At 46.5% G+C, this 16,649-nt stretch overlaps 6 protein-coding genes across 6 annotated transcripts; 2 read left to right on the top strand and 4 right to left on the bottom strand.

Moving 5' to 3' along the window:
- Positions 1–343: 343 nt before the first annotated feature.
- Positions 344–2,232, bottom strand: VE01_09043 (uncharacterized protein; the record flags this gene model as incomplete). Its single annotated transcript, XM_018278460.2, has 7 exons — positions 1,856–2,232; positions 1,130–1,794; positions 1,012–1,067; positions 913–961; positions 673–862; positions 494–600; positions 344–440 (listed from the first exon to the last, which is right to left on the bottom strand). The coding sequence occupies exons 1-7, from the start codon at positions 1,973–1,975 to the stop codon at positions 344–346; spliced, it is 1,284 nt and encodes a 427-aa protein (XP_018126599.1). The 5' UTR covers positions 1,976–2,232.
- A 373-nt stretch (positions 2,233–2,605) lies between these two features.
- VE01_09042 (uncharacterized protein) lies at positions 2,606–3,866 on the bottom strand. The gene has a single exon (XM_018278459.2). The coding sequence runs from the start codon at positions 3,702–3,704 to the stop codon at positions 2,682–2,684; it is 1,023 nt and encodes a 340-aa protein (XP_018126550.1). The 5' UTR covers positions 3,705–3,866; the 3' UTR covers positions 2,606–2,681.
- Positions 3,867–4,093: 227 nt separating this feature from the next.
- Positions 4,094–5,491, top strand: VE01_09041 (uncharacterized protein; the record flags this gene model as incomplete). The annotated part of the gene is made up of 3 exons (XM_018278458.2): positions 4,094–4,560; positions 4,624–4,701; positions 4,820–5,491. The coding sequence occupies exons 1-3, from the start codon at positions 4,252–4,254 to the stop codon at positions 5,489–5,491; spliced, it is 1,059 nt and encodes a 352-aa protein (XP_018126601.1). The 5' UTR covers positions 4,094–4,251.
- A 460-nt stretch (positions 5,492–5,951) lies between these two features.
- On the bottom strand, positions 5,952–8,299 carry VE01_09040 (uncharacterized protein). Its single transcript, XM_018278457.2, has 7 exons — positions 7,796–8,299; positions 7,329–7,702; positions 7,088–7,275; positions 6,548–7,033; positions 6,329–6,484; positions 6,138–6,268; positions 5,952–6,039 (listed from the first exon to the last, which is right to left on the bottom strand). The coding sequence occupies exons 1-7, from the start codon at positions 7,968–7,970 to the stop codon at positions 5,969–5,971; spliced, it is 1,581 nt and encodes a 526-aa protein (XP_018126600.1). The 5' UTR covers positions 7,971–8,299; the 3' UTR covers positions 5,952–5,968.
- A 428-nt stretch (positions 8,300–8,727) lies between these two features.
- VE01_09039 (uncharacterized protein) lies at positions 8,728–11,829 on the bottom strand. The gene is made up of 3 exons (XM_018278456.2): positions 11,607–11,829; positions 9,444–11,411; positions 8,728–9,375 (listed from the first exon to the last, which is right to left on the bottom strand). The coding sequence occupies exons 1-3, from the start codon at positions 11,722–11,724 to the stop codon at positions 8,735–8,737; spliced, it is 2,727 nt and encodes a 908-aa protein (XP_018126588.2). The 5' UTR covers positions 11,725–11,829; the 3' UTR covers positions 8,728–8,734.
- A 223-nt stretch (positions 11,830–12,052) lies between these two features.
- VE01_09038 (uncharacterized protein) lies at positions 12,053–14,791 on the top strand (the record flags this gene model as incomplete). Its single annotated transcript, XM_018278455.2, has 3 exons — positions 12,053–12,539; positions 12,590–13,852; positions 13,903–14,791. Coding segments are annotated over exons 1-3 (2,522 nt in total), but the record flags the coding sequence as incomplete, so codon positions are not given.
- Between the last annotated feature and the right edge of the window lie 1,858 nt (positions 14,792–16,649).

Below are 16,649 nucleotides of genomic sequence, written 5' to 3'. Positions count from 1 at the left end.
TATAGAGGCATAGTGTGTGGAAATTGGAAGAGGGGACCACGCGGGAAAAGTGTGCCGCTCGGTGACGAAACGCGTTATCATGATTGCGATCCCCCTTTATCTTTTTTATATCCTTTATAGTAGACCTATAGGATTATACTACAACCTATCTGACTTGCACTCCTATATCCTATTTATTATAAGTGGTGCCCTGTGTCCTTATAGGCCCATCTACAAATGAGTAATATTAGTGGTTAGGCTGGAACATATTCAACAAGCCTGTAAATATATTTTGTATACTAATAAATATTCCTATTAAGAAAGTAAATTCCCTAGATCTAGGCCGGGCACTGATTACTAAGGACTATAGTACTTCAGCATTAGAGCCTGAGGTCCATGCCTTTTCAGCTTCCTCATATGCATCGTAGCTATACAACCAGGGTTGAACTTGAGGGCATGTCCTATCGATAAAATTAGTTCGAAAATTAGAAGAGAATTGAAAAAGCTGCTTTACCATCTACTAGGAAATGGTTCCCCTGTAAGTCCAGTCTCCAGTTGCGAGAGAAATAATTCATCTCTAGCCTCCTGGTCCGGGCCATTCGGCATGTGGAAAGACTCGCGCTGTAGTGGAAAACTCGTAAGCAGGGACATCCATCTTTGATCGCGGAAGGGGGAGGGGGGTAAATAAAATACCTGTTTAAACGTCTCCCTCACAACCGCCTCGCCGCGAGTTTTCCTCAACTGTTCGTATAATTTCAAGGCTCGAGGTACCTGGCTACGGGTTTTAACTTTGCCTAGGAGATGGCCGAGGACGGCGCCGTCTTCGAGGGCGGAGTTGGCGCCTTGGGCGAGGTAGGGGAGCATAGGGTGGCATGCGTCGCCGCTGTTTTACTGTTAGAAATGAGGATATAGGAGGAGGTGGGGGGTACTTACACCATGACGAAGGTTGATTTGTCGTTGATCCAGGAGTCTAGCTCGCTTCCTATGAAGTGAGTTAGAGAGAGTAACAGAGCTCAGGATTGATATACGTACGGTGCATTAATTTCCACTTATCAACCGTTTGCACTATGTTTAGGAATCGCGTGAGGCTAAAGGGTTAGTTAGTCGATGTCCAGTTGCGTTATCAAGCATGTAGAGATCTGTGACATACATAGGATCCCAGTCTTTGAAAAGGACCTTCATTTCCTCCACCGAACCAGATTGCCGACTAACACCCTCTGGAGGATCATCCGGAACAAGTAGGACGATATTATACATCTTCCCCGCACGCACCGAGTAACCAACAGCATGAGCTCCTGGACCAATCCAGAAATGCACCGATGGGTTGCTCACCCATTCTCTCAGCTCAGGGTCTTCAATATCGTCTAATGACAGAACAACTCTATATGCCAGATCACCGGTTGGTAGAGGCGCGTCTTTGACATCCAGAAAGCAATTTCGACTTTGCGACCACAGTCCGTCGGCAGCCACAATAAGATCCGATGAGAACTTCGCCCCGGAAGCTGTGGTAACTTGTGGGAGGTCAAAATCGATTGATTGCACCCTTTGGCCTAACTCGAATTTAACACCGAGGGCGAGGGCGCGCTGGTATAGGGCTAGTTGCAGATCGACGCGGTGGAAATCGAGAAAGGATGCACCGTACTTGTCGCGAATCTTTGTATTGAAATCTTTCTCCATGGCTAATACTTTGCCATCAGAGTATCTATGCACAGCCAGGAATGTTGGTTCGGCGGCTGTGGCCCAGAAGGAGGCGGGGAGGTCCCATTTTTTCAAGAGGCGCGTGGCATTTGGTGTTACTTGGAGTCCTGCGCCTACCTTGTGGAACAATTAGCGGGTTTGAAAGATATAATCTGTTGAAGGATTGAGGGGAACTTACCTCTTGTAGTTCAGATGCCGATTCGATAACGGTAACGGAATGGCCGGAGATTGTGCATGCGATCGCTGTGCTGAGGCCGCTCAGCCCGGCGCCGACGACGATTATTTGGAGGTGAGGCATGGGTTATTCTTACACAACGGTCCTGGGCTTGCTTGCCGGTTCACGTCCAAGACAGGCTGAAATATATTTGTCGAATATGTAAGGTGCTGTGTTCCTTATCCCAAGTTCGAGAAAAGCTACAGTGAAAACAACAAGGGCAAAATGAATACAAATATGAGGGGTCGCGGTGATGATGCCGAACAAGAATGCCGAGCATAAATACTTGGCGTACTATCCAAAACCCTAAAGCTCCCATGCTCTCACGATCCACCATCCGCTGCTGACCATATGTTTACTTATCCAGCCGTCGTCGAGCTCCAGCAAGCTCCCCCGGCGGATAATGCATAGATTACCCCGCAGAGCGGGGAAGTTAGCACCGAACCACCCGGGTTGGTCTAGATGAGTACGTAGAGGGTGTGGGGTTTGTGGGGAGTTTGTGGGGAGATCGTGGGGTGCTAAGAAGGTCATGATCTAGCCTTCTTCGCCTTTATGTAAGTGGACGTATTGAGCGGATTGAGCGTGGACGGGAAGTGGACATGACGCCGAGGCCGGCAAAGAAGGATGTTCCGAGGGCAACTCGAATGTTAGAAGTGACAAGTTAGTATTCTAGGGAGATGCAAAAGCACTTTACCATGAACTTGATTAAATTTTGCTATGCTTTATTAAAACTCTAGTCTAAGATATTGCATAATAATCTTAATCTATAGTATTTTCGACCATCTCATTTTCAATTCTGCAAGTTTTTCATCCACTCAACCACATTTTCTGCCCATTCTTCTGCCTTTTTATCACCACACATCAACGAGAATGGCGGACTAATATGATTGTGTCCTCCCATCCGCTTCAATTCTATTCCCTGTCCGCTCCCAAAACAGTCATCCCATAAACTAAAAAATCGATCGTTCGTCTCGACAATTTCATCCTCGGGATCAAATTCCCCCAACGTCACCAAAATATCCGGCATACCGTTACGTGCAATCTCAAGCGTCCCCATTGATTCCTTTCTGGTCTTCAAAGCTCGCAGGAGACCATTTGGACAGAACAGATCATGAGATGATTCTTGCTGCGTGCCAGATAAATGTGGAGGATAATAAGTCTGAAGAATCTCGGATCGGTCAGGGGTCGCCGCCTTAAAATCGAAAGGGACGCTTATTAATGCAGCGCCGCGTAAAGAACAGAGTTGAGATTGTCGGAGCGCATATCTCCGATTCTCAAAACGCGCATCCAAGAGATACGTAGAAACGTGTACACCACCTGCAGAATTGCCCATGAGAAAGACGTCGCGCTTCTTTTGGGCCTTATCACCGCAAGACGGTAGATACGTGGATTCGAGCCAGTCTAAGACGGCTCTCACATCTTCGCCTCCGGATGGGAAAACGGCATCTTCGCCTGTGCCCAGGGCTACATCAGTGACTCGACGGTAATCGGCAACTATCATGGTGAAGCCCCTCTTGGCGAAGAAGGCACCGAAATTGTGATAGACTAGCGATGATGGGACGAGAGGCATAATTTTGTCGCCTCTGTTAAGCCCGCCGCCGTAGAAAAAGAGGATAATGGGTGAAGATGGTGAATTGGTACATTCTTCGTATACGTCTAATTGTTGCCGTTTGTGTTGTCCATAGGTGTAAGTTGTTGAAGGAACTGAAAGAATCTCGGATTTATTCGCCAGAAGGAGGGGCTTGAAAGCTTCCACTGTTGGCATAAAAATAGAAGCAATTGCTTTGCTCGGAAATTTCGCGATGGTATCCATAGCGCTCGAGGATGGCCAGATCGAATTATTTTAACGATAAAGTCAGTATCATGGGACTTGCTTCATTAAGAGACCAAATTTCGGGACAGCTTCTCTCACTGACCAAAAAGAGTCGCATAAATTATATAAACTAAACGCGAATAGATGTATAACAGACGACTGGCGTGCATTAGGTTCAGACTGCCGTGACAATTGCCGTTGCTGGGGGTGAAGCGTCGAGCTTGAAGGTGGACATCTAGACGATTTGCGGGGGTAGTCCACATTGTTACATCTGTGGTGGGAATCCCAGAAGTGGACATAAATCTATTTGCTTGGCATTGGACGGGGGTGCAGATGGTGGTAGTCCACATTGGTCTATCAGAAATCAAGGGTCCCGAAGCCCCGAAACCCGAAGACCACAGGGCCATGACAGCGTTGACGAATATAGGTGCGAGTACTCTTGACCTTCGATTGAATCTCGCATACTCTACAAAATAATAAGTAGAGCCGAGATTCTGGAGTCTCATACCAAACTTTTATTTGAAATTAATTTAACTACACTAAAGCCATGTCCGAATCGATTCCAACTCTCACTACGCCTCCGGGCTCGTCTACTCCATACAAACTCCCTTGCTTTACTGGGGAGCTATGGACTATCCCGACCTCAAAGAGTACCATGCGCCTCCTCGCAACAGCGAAAGAGACAAGCAACGCATTTGCTGTTGTTGGCACTGGCGGAACGTTTGATAACCCAATTGGTTTCCATTATCACAGAGAGGCACACGATGTGTTTCTCTGCTTAAAGGGAACGCTTAACGTTTGGGCGAATGATTCTGCGAGATCTTTGGGTCCAGGAGATTTTGCAAGCGTGCCACCTGTGAGTCGTCTTTGATATACTATTCTTCATTCTATTTTTTTATACATCGCTAATTCAATGTAGAACACAGTCCATCAATACCAAATTGCATCTGCTCACACTGAGTTCGTGGGGCTTATAATCCCCGGTGGTTGGGAAGAAGTATGTGCCCTTGTCAACTAGATTCCAATATCCAGCACTGCCTGAAATCTCTCCAGTCATCTAACCCCCTAGAATCTCCCATTGTTCTTAAACTACGTGCAACTAATTCATTGCCTAGTTTTTCCGCTTCGTCGGCGAGCCCTTTTCAGGGCCTCTTTTCCCCACCCACGATTCACGCTCCCCATTCGAAGTCCTCATCCCCAAACTCATCGCTGCAACCGATAAATTTGATATGGTTCCCGTGCGCGAGAAGGCCTCTTTCGACCCACAACCCTGGGATGGTACGGAATCCCAACTCCCGGGGGTGTGCGAGATTGGAGGATATTTCCTCAAGGCAGACACCGGTCCAAAATTCGCTACTGGTGGCACAATTGTGCGACCTCTTGCCACAAGAAAGGAGTCAGATGGCAAGTTTTCGATATATTGTGTCGAGGGCTCGAAGTTGCACGATGGGAAGGGACTCGAGAAGACGACATTTAAGTTCGAGAAGACGCACCATGTTATACAAGTCATAGAGGGCTTACTGAGCGTTGTTATTAATGGGAAGCAAACCATAGTGGGGAGCATGGAGACGGTTTTCATACCAGCTGAGTCGGAATGGAGGTGTGCGGTCCATAGCGTAGCTGCGAAGTATTATGTTTTCGCGAACGGAGGTGGAATAGGAGAAGTCCTCACAGGGACAGGAAGTCCATTTGAGTGGGTGGTTGTGCCGGAAGCTGGAGATTTGACTGGATGGGATGAGAAGCAGCTTGAAGGGTTGCAAAAGGAGCTAGAATTCGTCATTTTTTAGGTTACATATTTATATTCAAAGATGTTATCAATTATAAACGGAAGGAGACAATGTCGCTATTTCACTTAAGGGTAACAGCATAACCGTGCTTGCTGGCTGGTAGGGGCGGCTTACGAGTTGGTAATGTCTCGAAAGTGTTATCTTTCTGCAGTTTTGTTCTGCATTAGAAAGACAGTAAACCCTTTACAGTATATATGGTTGAAGTAATGAGTTGTACAAACCGTAGAACGTTATGTGACCGGAGTTAATGAAGCCATATAGAAATTAAATTAAGACACCCTTTGAATATCTTACTGCCATGCTGATCACCCATGTGAATATCCTTCGTGGTTTGGGTGCTTGTTCCTATGATCACATTCACACGTCACGCTATTCTTTGGCTGCCTGTAAAGTGTATTGATTTTCTCCAAGTGTACGGAAGGATTAAGTATGATAGATCAAAGGGCGTATATTATATAAACTACACTATGGCCCCATTTACACTCCAATGGCCGCCTGCCTTCTAAGGTGAAACTTCCTCGGCGATACGCGATCAATATATGCGGCATCTGTAAAGTTTGTGTTAGCAAGCAGACCTGTGTAGTTTTTGGTGGAGTGAATGATGATCCGTCGACTCGGAACGTGGCAAGGAGAGGGATAAACATACCAATATCTTCGACACTAAGCCCAGATGTCTCGGGAACTACGAACCACGAGATGCAGAAGAGCAAAACACTGGTACCAGCAAAAACAAATCCGGTTTTAGCTCCTAGATTGCCGCTGTCGATGTTGTACATGCTTTGAAACCCAGGTCAGTAACCACCTCCTAGGGACTTTAAGGACATGGAGAATACTAACTATGGTACGATGAATTGGAAAAACCACGAGGAGAGTGCCTGGATGATGTAGCCGAACGATTGGGTATGTTGTCGTAAGCGGTATGAGGAGAGTTCGGGCGCCATAGTCCAGGAGGTCGAGACGCAGGTGTAGATTTGAAACGAGATGAGGACATTCCTACATGACACGTTAGTTATGCGCTCAAGACAATACTGAATAAGTAACAAGTTAGCGACTCACATCAAGACAGCGATGGCCCAAAGTCCAGCCCTCGAGGAATCGAATGACAGAGCACCAATCACCGCCATTGCAACAGCATTGCCAGAGACGCCAACAAGCCAGAGTGTTCTTCGGCCAATGACATCTGTAAAAAACCAGCCAATGGCAATAGCAACACAAGCCAAAAAGAACCCTCCGATGCCAATGTCGAAAGAATGCACAGCTTCCAGACCTACAGTAAGCAAGAAATAGATATTTTGACTCAGGAAAGACGCGCCGATTAGGCCACCACTTCCGAAAAACAGAAGGGACACTGTAGCAGTTCTCTTCAAGTTTGTGCCCTTAAAGCACTCGATAAAGGAGCCTTCTTTCTCGCCAGCCGTCTCAGCCGTCAGTGTGGCTTGTAGCGCATCTAGGCGTAACTCAACATTGTTCTTCTTGTATAAACGATTCAACGAGGCCCTTGCATCATCCGTGCGACCACGAGAAAGAAGCCAAGTGGGTGATCTGAGGGAGAGAATTAGAGGGAATGGTTGAGTGTATTTTGGATTCCGCACTCACTCTGGTATGAAGAATGCAAGTAAGGGCAATGACCCAACGACCCATTGAAGCCCGAACACAATGCGGAAGGCAGCGGGATCCAATCTTGTTACAAATGCTCGTATGACGCCCAACCCACAACCTTGCATAACTACTGCGCAGAAGACCAAGCCCTGCTGAACTGGCGCTCGTAGACGAAGTGGGGCAACCTATCTCGTTAGAAAAACGATCCTGTTGTGCGGTGGTCTTTGAACATCCTTACCTCTGATGCATATGTCGTTCCCACAGCCAGTAACCCACCGACGGCAAAGCCGTTGATGATTTTACCCCCGAGCAATATGCCTCTAGTTGTGGCAGTGAACTGGAGAGAAACGCCGACAATGCTCACAATGGAGAAGGCCATGATGACATATCGACGGCCGAAGCGATGTGCAAGAGGGCCGCCGGCGAAAGAGCCAACGGCTTGGCCAAGGTTGGTCATAGCTACCCATAGAGAGGTCCAGATGGAAGGAATAAAAAGATTGCCAGCCGAGTCGAAAGCTCCAAAGTAGATCAGAAAACTAGGCATCGCGAGGGTCGCTCCATTTGCAATAACGTCGTAACCATAAGTCATGCCACAGAGATAGGGCACAATGCCTGAATCTCATGTCAGCGCTGTAGTCCCAAGGCCCAACCAACGTAGGTATGGATCGGATATGGTTAATACACAGTATTGGTTGGTCAACTTACAGTAGAGAAGGATACGCTTGTGGGCTACAGCAGCTTGCCACAAGGTCATTTGGTTCTCAGCCTCCATAAATTCATGCTCCTCGGCCTTTTGATCCAAGTTGGAAGGGGAGTTGGAAAGGGAGTTCTCCACCATCTCAACAACAGTGTCGTCTTTCCCCTTTATCGATGTTGACATTGTAAAAAGATTTATTGAGGCTGGGTTAACTTAGAGATCAGATGAGTGCTTCAATGTGAGTCCCTTCTCTGTGTCGACATGAGATATAAGGAGTAGGAACAGCAGCAGATATAGCTCCTTGATAAAGCACACAACTGACATCTACACTGTCACGTTGAACAACCCCCAAGCAACGCCACTTGTAGACACGGGAGAGCTCTGTGCGGAGAATTACTGAAGAATTGCATTGAGAACCCTCCCCGGAATACAACAAGGATGAGACAAAACCTACCCCAGAGGCGGGGTTTGTGGGGAAATCGAGGAAATGGAGAAATCGAGACGAGCTAACCTGCACGCGGGGCAACTAGAGGTGGAGGCGGCGAGTGGACATCAAAGACGGGCCGAGGTGGACAATTACAGGGCCCGCAAGTGGACATCTATGTGGACGCTTTTCTTGCTGGACGTCATGTTATGCCAGAGTGGTACCAATTAAAGCAGACGTTGCTTTTTGCAGCAGCTATGTTTACGAAATGATTTGCACTCGTTCATACTTTAATTGAGTCTGTCGCTGTAAGATGTGCCGAAAGGATATCGGATCTAAATCATGGGTGCGATGGCTTCCGATGGCGCTACATGCCCGTTCACCCGACCACAGTCACTGGACGGAACTTCAATCCGGTCTGCAACAGTTTCTTTCCCCACGTGGATTGCGAAACAATAATTTCAACAGATTTCTTTTTTTAATCTTCTTAATATAATAAATGAAGAAATAATATGGGCCTCAATTACATTTCGGCTCTCTTATATAGCAAGACAGCCAAATCCAAAGCTGCACCCCAAGTACTCATGCGTGTGAGGACCTCTGATGCACTTCGAAATATCAATCTCGAAGCATCAGACGAGGACACCATGCAATTCAGGGCATCTTCGCTATTTTCGATTAGACCCCTCTTTACTACCGCAGTAAAGTGACCGGAGTTTATTTTATCATTAATCTCTATCAAATGCATGAGCCCCTGTTTTTGTTCTCTTCGCGCGACATTGATGAAGGCCCAAAGAGTGATGTGGCAGAGGAAGACAGTTATGATGCTGTGGACACTGTACCTCACAGTCGAGTGTTTGTCGGCGGATGAGTTGTGATTGACTGGTGCGAGTGAATCAATTATTTCTATACATAGCAATGCCGCATCAAGCGACTGCGGAGACATTCTGACCCAATTTGATACCTTTGACATTGCTTCAGGAATCTTTGAAGGCCCAGATTTGCCAATTGCATTCTGAATGTCGGTGAGTGGTATCTCGAGGAGTAGTCGACCAAGATTATAGAGCAGGATAGAGGATTCTTGGAAATGATCCAACGCGTTGGATGGTCGCGGTATATTCTTTGAATAGTGATTGTATGTTTCGCTCCATCTGTTAAGTGATTCTATAGGATGTTAGTACAACCGTCTTTGCGACATGTGATAATATAAGAAGGGAGTTGGGGCCTGTTACCTAATAGTTGCATCTTTCTTTTGGCAAGATGCTTCCAGATGGCCCATCCTTCTGTCTCTGAAGGACCACTTAGCATTTCTCTCATTTGGTTCGCGGCGTCCCTATGAAATTCTGTGGTAACAGTAGAGTCGTCATTTGCATCTCTATTGTCGTACGAAACATCACCACCACAAATCTTTCCTGCAAGTACTACTTCTTGAGAATATTCATAAAGCTGACTTAATATCGCAAGAAGCACAATGAATTGGCTCGATGGGTTAAGCTTCATTGGAGAAAGCTCAGGCTGCAAGTCTCGTCGATCATTCTGTAAACCTCCGGGCCCAGTGACATCAGCAATGTGAGGCACAATAAAAGAGGAAAGCGCAGTAGTGAAAGATATTGATGGTGGGACAGAGGCTGGCCCGAGTAAGCGTTTCCAGTGTCGTGATGATGGAGCCTGCCAGAACTCTTCGTCGCATGGACACTCTAGTGATGATAATTCGCCTCGCGAAATGGTGGAAGGCAAATTGAGTAGAGTTGGGAACTGGCAGTCGAGCATGAAAACTGCCCAGCAGAGTCGTTTTTGACTCTCATCAAAAACCCACTCCCTCCATTGAATTTCGAGACTGCTAGCTCCTGTATTATTCTGATTCAGGATCGGAGTTTGCGGAAAATCATTGCCAAAGCCCTTGCGCCGGCAAAAATTCACCACAGACCCTCGTAGAGATTGTGAAAGCTCAAAGGAACGTTTGTTCCCGCACCACAGCCCTGTATGACAAACTAGAAGAAAGGCATAGATAATCATAGGTTCTCTCACTAGCCCATGGTCGTATTCGGTATTCATCAACAATCCGCGCCTCACCCGATCAAGAAGCATAATGGTAAATGATCTCGTATGCCTTTGATGGCTGTATGTGGCGCCAATGACGACCATGGAGGCCAATAGGGCCGGAGGGAGATCTTCGTCCATCACCAAAGTGGCTAGATGAATAACAGGCATTTGAGGATGGTAATGCCGAAAGAAGAGTGCGATAAATAGATTGATAACATCCAAGCTTGGAATATTTAGAGGAGTTGAACTTTCGGCCAGGCGATGATCATGTGTCCAATCTAACCAGTCGATCACAGCTTGATAGGTGTTAACAGAAATGTTGTATTTAGGATCGTGAGCCAAAAATAGAGGGTCATCGCCGGCAATTGATATCAATTCGGTTCTCAGAACCTGAGATGACCGTGGATTCCAAGCGAACGGCCATCCATCCTCGTCGGACACCACATTCGGTGGAGAGGGTGCTCGACTTACATGTCCCACTGCAGGATCATTGCGCGGCGTAGCCCTAGCAAGCCTCGTTGCATGGGTTGCACCATTCGTGGGCTGATAATTGTTGTGCTGAGAATGTTTCTGCCTGGCTCTGCTTGTATTCCATCGATCAGTTGACGATGATTGACCAAGAGATGTATCAGCATCATCCCAACCAATACCAGTCTCGTTCAACGCCGAGTAAAATTCTCCTGTGAACCAATTGTCCATGCTTCTGCCTTCGACGTGTGGGCTAGGAGGATCCAGGAAGGAAAAATCAAACGGTAGATTTGCAACGTGACGCCAAGTCGCGTCAGATGTCTCCAAACCAGGTTGAGTTGGAGTATCTTCAAGAGAGCTAGAAAGTGTAAGGTCGGAATGGGTGGTTTGAATGGAGTGACTTGTCATGTTGTCGGCGCCATGTTGTAGAACATATGGAGAATGATCCTCCCTAAGAAGTACCGCATCAGAAGGAGCAGTGTGGTTTTCGGGCGGTGTGTTCAAGTGAGAGCCATTGATGACAGTTTTTGTCAGGCCCCTTTTTCTTCTTTTACTGACTCCGCTACTTTCGCCGGCCACATTTGTTATGTCATCATTCCGTAGGTGTAATGCTTCATGCCTCTTCAGTATATCGCTTCTGGTGAATGTTTTTGAGCATATAGAACAAGAATGTGTATTTATCGATCGGTCTATAAGGACCAATTAATTAGTAGTTGTACGCGTTCTGTGTATATAATATATTTTGAGCTATGCTCCAAAACTAGTATGACCTCAGTGCTGTATCGAATCGAATACTCCTACACACAGCACCAAGCTGAAAAAAAAAGGAATAAACCTCAGCAGAAAACACTGCTGTAATGAAGTATCACAAAAGCTTCACCTACGTGTTCTAAGATGTCGGGAAAGGTTTTCTCTCCGACTAAAGCTCCTCTGGCATTGGGGACAGGCGAACGAGGCCGTCGATGCAGTTGAGGTGCCTAATTCCAGTGCTACTGGAGGCATTGTCGGTCGCTTTTGTGACAATGTCACTATTTTTGTCCACTTGTGTGGTGGTTTGGCGGACTGGCGAAAGTGGGAGCAAGGGACGAATGTGGTTTTCCGTCGGAGGTGGACAGTTGGAAGTGGACAAGGGAGATTCGGTGGGACTTATAGAGTAGTGGACAATTACCCCTACCCACTAACCAGGGTCATGGGTTCGCTCCTGGGCCGCTCGGTTGTTCCGAAGATGTCCCCTGCCAATCATGTCCCGCTCACATCAAATAGATCCATAGCGACCCCAGTTAATCGTTAATCTTTCGGATTATCAGCACGAAGCCCCGCCAGCCATTAACAGTAACGCAAACAGCTCAAATCTCCCTTTCTCTATAGTTTTACAATATATAGTTAATAATGCCTAAGTCGCGGTACGAATGAAGGCATTGTGGGAGTATCACGCCAAAGGTTGAGAATGGCGTCTCATCTGATCACCCAAAACGCCCTCAAGCCATCACCTCTCATCGCATTGCTCAACCGAATAACGCCGTGCTCTCAAGAATTTCTAACAAATATTTGCTCTTTCTGGTCGGAACCTCAAACAGACGATAGCTTGGTGGTATGCGCTATTTTTGATAAACGATATAGTTTCCTCAATGGGTACGTTTACACCCCTATCTCGATATCCACTGTCGACGAATCCTCTGGGGAGATAATCTTGGACTATGGACGATGTGAAGGAGGAGTACCTGTTTTTGAAATATCAACGGCAACCAGCGAAAATGAGACTGTGGAGTTTGATGTTATATATAGCGAGACCCGGGAGGGCATTGGTAATGAGCAAGGTGAGTAAAAAACATTCAATCGATCTGAGCGACGACGCTAATAACAACAGGCGATGGGCCATTCTTCTTGTTCTCAAATGCCATGAACACGTACCGTCGGGAAAGTTATAAACTCAAGACTTCCGATGCGCCTACGAGACTAGAAGCCAGATATACCCAACAGTCACAAAGATACCAAAAGCTGATCCTACGGACACCCAAATCAACGCTCAAATTTTCAGTCATTGGATTCCGCGACTTACGTCAGAAGACACCCATAATATCTTCATTTAGATGCTCGGATGAAGCATTGAACAATATTTACGACGATGGGGTCAGGACGGTCCAGATGTGCACGATGGCGGCAGGAGAAACGCTTCCAAGCTGGGAAGTCACAGACAGTGGTACAAGAGTCTTTGGTCAACATTGGGCGCCTTGCAGATATGGCACACGCTGGGCCGATATAACAGTTCAATTTGATGTTTTAATAGAGCAGTCGGGCGCAAGCTGGGGGATTCATATGGTTGCAAATGGACTCATATTCTCCCTGGATGTCGAAAAACGCTTGGTTACCGCATTCGAGGGGTTATCACACGTCAACAGTGTGTTTCCAAGCACACCTCGGGGGTCATGGACATTGGGAGATGAAAATCTGGGTAACTGGATTGCTGTAAAGATCTCTACCATTGGCGCTTCTGTAACTCTAGAAATAGATGGCGACATGGTTGCGACTCTGGACGACCTGAACATCCATCCTCTCCTAGGTGGTGCTGCAAACAATACCGGATCGATCGCATTTGGTGGACCCTCTTCCTATACAGCTCTGTACCGGAATTTAATTGTTGCCGACACCGATGGCCAGATTTTATATGAGAACAACTTGCTGCCAGAAAATAAGCAACGCACGATGGTTGATTTTGCCGTTGGCACAAACCAGGTTCCCTGTACTATAGATGGTGCAAAAAGGGATCGCGCTGTATTTGGGGGAGATCTATACGTCATGGGACGATCGCTCTATTATTCGACAGGCCGGTTTGAGGCTATTCGGGGTAGCATTGACCTACTAACAAGCCATCAAATGGAGGGAGGATATTTGGGAAATCTTTCCCCGGCCCAAGCACCGCTTCATGATGAAAATACAGAGCCACCAACCGACAAATTTTACTCTCTGAGTTATTCACTGTTGCTAATCACAGCGATCAAGGACTATTGGCTTCACACCGGCGATGAGAATGTTGTTCGTGGGGTTTGGCATAAATTAGAGAAGCTTCTGCATTTCACCGAGACGTTCCTCGACAGCCGCGGCTTGGTTGTTGCGCCACCGCCGCTTTCAAGTAAGTAACAAACTCTCCCATCTTTTAATAATTTCCTGACTCTTTTTCAGTGGATTGGTTTCCCCTGGGTGGTCCTATCTTTGGGGCTTCTGCTAAGATAAATATGGCGTATTATGAGGCGTTGGCCTCAATGGCAACAATGAGCGGCGAGCTTCATATGACTGACTGCTATACAAGCCGTTTAGAACCGCTCAAACGCAGTATCAATGAGCATATGTGGAGCGAGAAAGGACAAGTCATGAAGATGAGTTGCACATCGAATCCACTAGGTATCTGCCAAGACGTGAACGCCTACGCTGTTGCGACTGGTATTGCACCGCCGAAGTCGGATCGGTTAGCATCTGACTATACTGAAAACCCTACAGCCTACCAAGGTATCGAAGGTTGGGATAGGATAAAGATTATTAGCCCCTATGCGACCGGCTTCGCAGCGGAAGCTCATTTTATTGACAATGATCCTGAAGCGGCAATCAAACTTATCAAGCACGTCTGGGGCATGATGGCAGATCCATCCAACGAAAATTATTCGGGCGCACATTGGGAAGCAATGAAGCCCGATGGTAAGCCATTTGGACACGACACTTCGCTTGCTCATGGTTGGTCAACTTGGCCAACATTTCTTTTACCTCAATATCTCGGAGGTTTAACGCCACTCGAACCGGGGTGGAAGAGATGGTCTGTTAAGCCGCTGCTTGCTGGATTGTCGGAGGTTGATGTTACTTTGAAAACAGTGGCGGGTGTCATACAAATGTCATTGAGAATACAAGATGGAAATAGTGAAGGGCAGATTCGAGTAACGGTTCCGAGGGGAACTCAGTGTGTGGTAACTCCGCCTTCTGGTTGGTTATTAGACTCCTCTGAAAAGAACACTTCTAAGAATGGGACATTGGTTGTGGAGGGAAAAGACGTAGAAATCGTTGTAGGTATAGTAAAGAAGGTCACTTCATAGAATAGAAGAATGATGTTATAGTTGTATTTACTGTTTATGACTTGATGATATATATGTATGTAGTTTATAGATCCTACCTAAACTGTGATGCACAAAAGAATGTTATAAGGAATTGTGATCATCTTATGTTATACTCATCGGGCTGTCATATTATGCTCGCTGCTCACTCTGCTTTATCATCGTTTATAGTAAGCCCGGTGTATACTATTTTAAGTAACGTATTTCACAAGCGAGTCGGACACACAAGCGGGTCGGACACCAAAACACCAAACTGTGACTATTACTACTACTACTACACCACAACCCTATATAGTGACCCTTACTCAACTGCAATTGATTCCTGGCGCCTCTCGCACGTACGGGTATTATGTCCTATTTTCTCACATCGACCACAGCGCCGCTGTCGGCCCTTAGAACCCACCTGCCGAGCGGTCTCACTTACTACCTCCGTACGGACTTGAGCTTCAACCTCAGCACTCTGAAGGATATCCTCCCCCTCCTGTATAGAGAGACTACCCCCTTGCATTATACGCCTCTTACGCTTCCTTTCCCTCCTCTTTTTCTGTTCATTTGCTACTTGTAGAGCCTTAACTTCTGCCTTAAGTAGAACAGCAGAATGCATCATCATTTCCGCCCCTTTAACAAGGCAGCTAACAGCATCATTAATTGAGGTAGGAGAGCTGTTCTGATGTCGTACAATGCGGTTCTTAATGTGCTCTGTTTGAAAGTTAAGCTCCCTTATAGTTTGAGGAGTCTTTGAAGTCCAATTGCTACTCTCAACTATAGGAGGAGTTGGAGTCCTTAAGTGTAGATTTAAGTGAGAAAGGACACTCTGTGGCTCGTACGGAACTAGTCCTGTTGCTCGGAACCCACTCTTAATGTTCTGCTCTGTAAATGTAGCTTTGAATGCTTCCTTAAATGCAGAGAGAAACTCAAGCTTTGTGATATGGTTTAGCTGGTTCCGTACGAAGGTTTCAATCTGACGTCCGTACGAAAGCTTTAGCGGAGCAAAGCAGCTAACATCAAGTGGTTGGAGAATGTGCGACGAGTGTGGTAGCATACAGAGAGTGATTATCTTCTGTTCTATACAGTAGTGTTGAAATTGAGCTGAGAGGTGGCTCTCGTGTCCGTCGATAATAAGAAGGCGATAGGTTCCAGTCGTACGAGTGCTTGTATGTTGATCGAAGTGTTGAATCCACTCGTACCCAATTGAATTTGAAGTCCACCCATTCTCACTTAGCGTAATCACCCAATTGTCTGGTAATCCTGAGTCCTCATACCAAGCTGAGAGGTGATTCTGTGCCTTGAAAATAATGAATGGCGGGAGTGCCCATCCGTACGAATTGACACCTTGGATAATTGACACCCACTCTCTATTCCCTGGCTGTATAGTCTTTGGACGGCTCTTTGCTTCTGAGCTTGTGACTACCTTTGCAGTAGCAATAACTCCCATTGCGAAACCTACTTCATCAAAGTTGTAGATGTCCTGCTCTAAGATGCCGTATTTTGCAACTGTGTTTCGTACGAGAGAGAACCACCCTTGAATTATCTTAGGATCTTCACATTTTGCTCGTTTGTAATCGTACTTCCGACTAAACTTTGCTTTGATTTCCGTACGACGCTTAATGAAGTTAGTAGTCCAGTTCTTCCCAACAGGGCTCTCGCCTCGTTTGGAGAGTAGAAGGTCTGCCATTTCTTGCACAGCTTGTGGCCGGGGTGGAAATCCACGTGAATCTAGGTCGAGGATATACTGAACAAGAGCTGACTCTTCGTACGGAGTCAATTTTCGTGAGTTAGGAGTAGAGTCGCGTCGGGAAGCCATTCCTTTAATCCGATCGAAGAGTGTTG

Source organism: Pseudogymnoascus verrucosus, assembly GCF_001662655.1.
Source record: "Pseudogymnoascus verrucosus strain UAMH 10579 unplaced genomic scaffold scaffold_56, whole genome shotgun sequence".
NCBI lineage: Eukaryota > Fungi > Ascomycota > Leotiomycetes > Thelebolales > Thelebolaceae > Pseudogymnoascus > Pseudogymnoascus verrucosus.
Note: the sequence above shows the minus strand (reverse complement) of the source record. Positions and strands in the feature narration are given on the sequence as shown.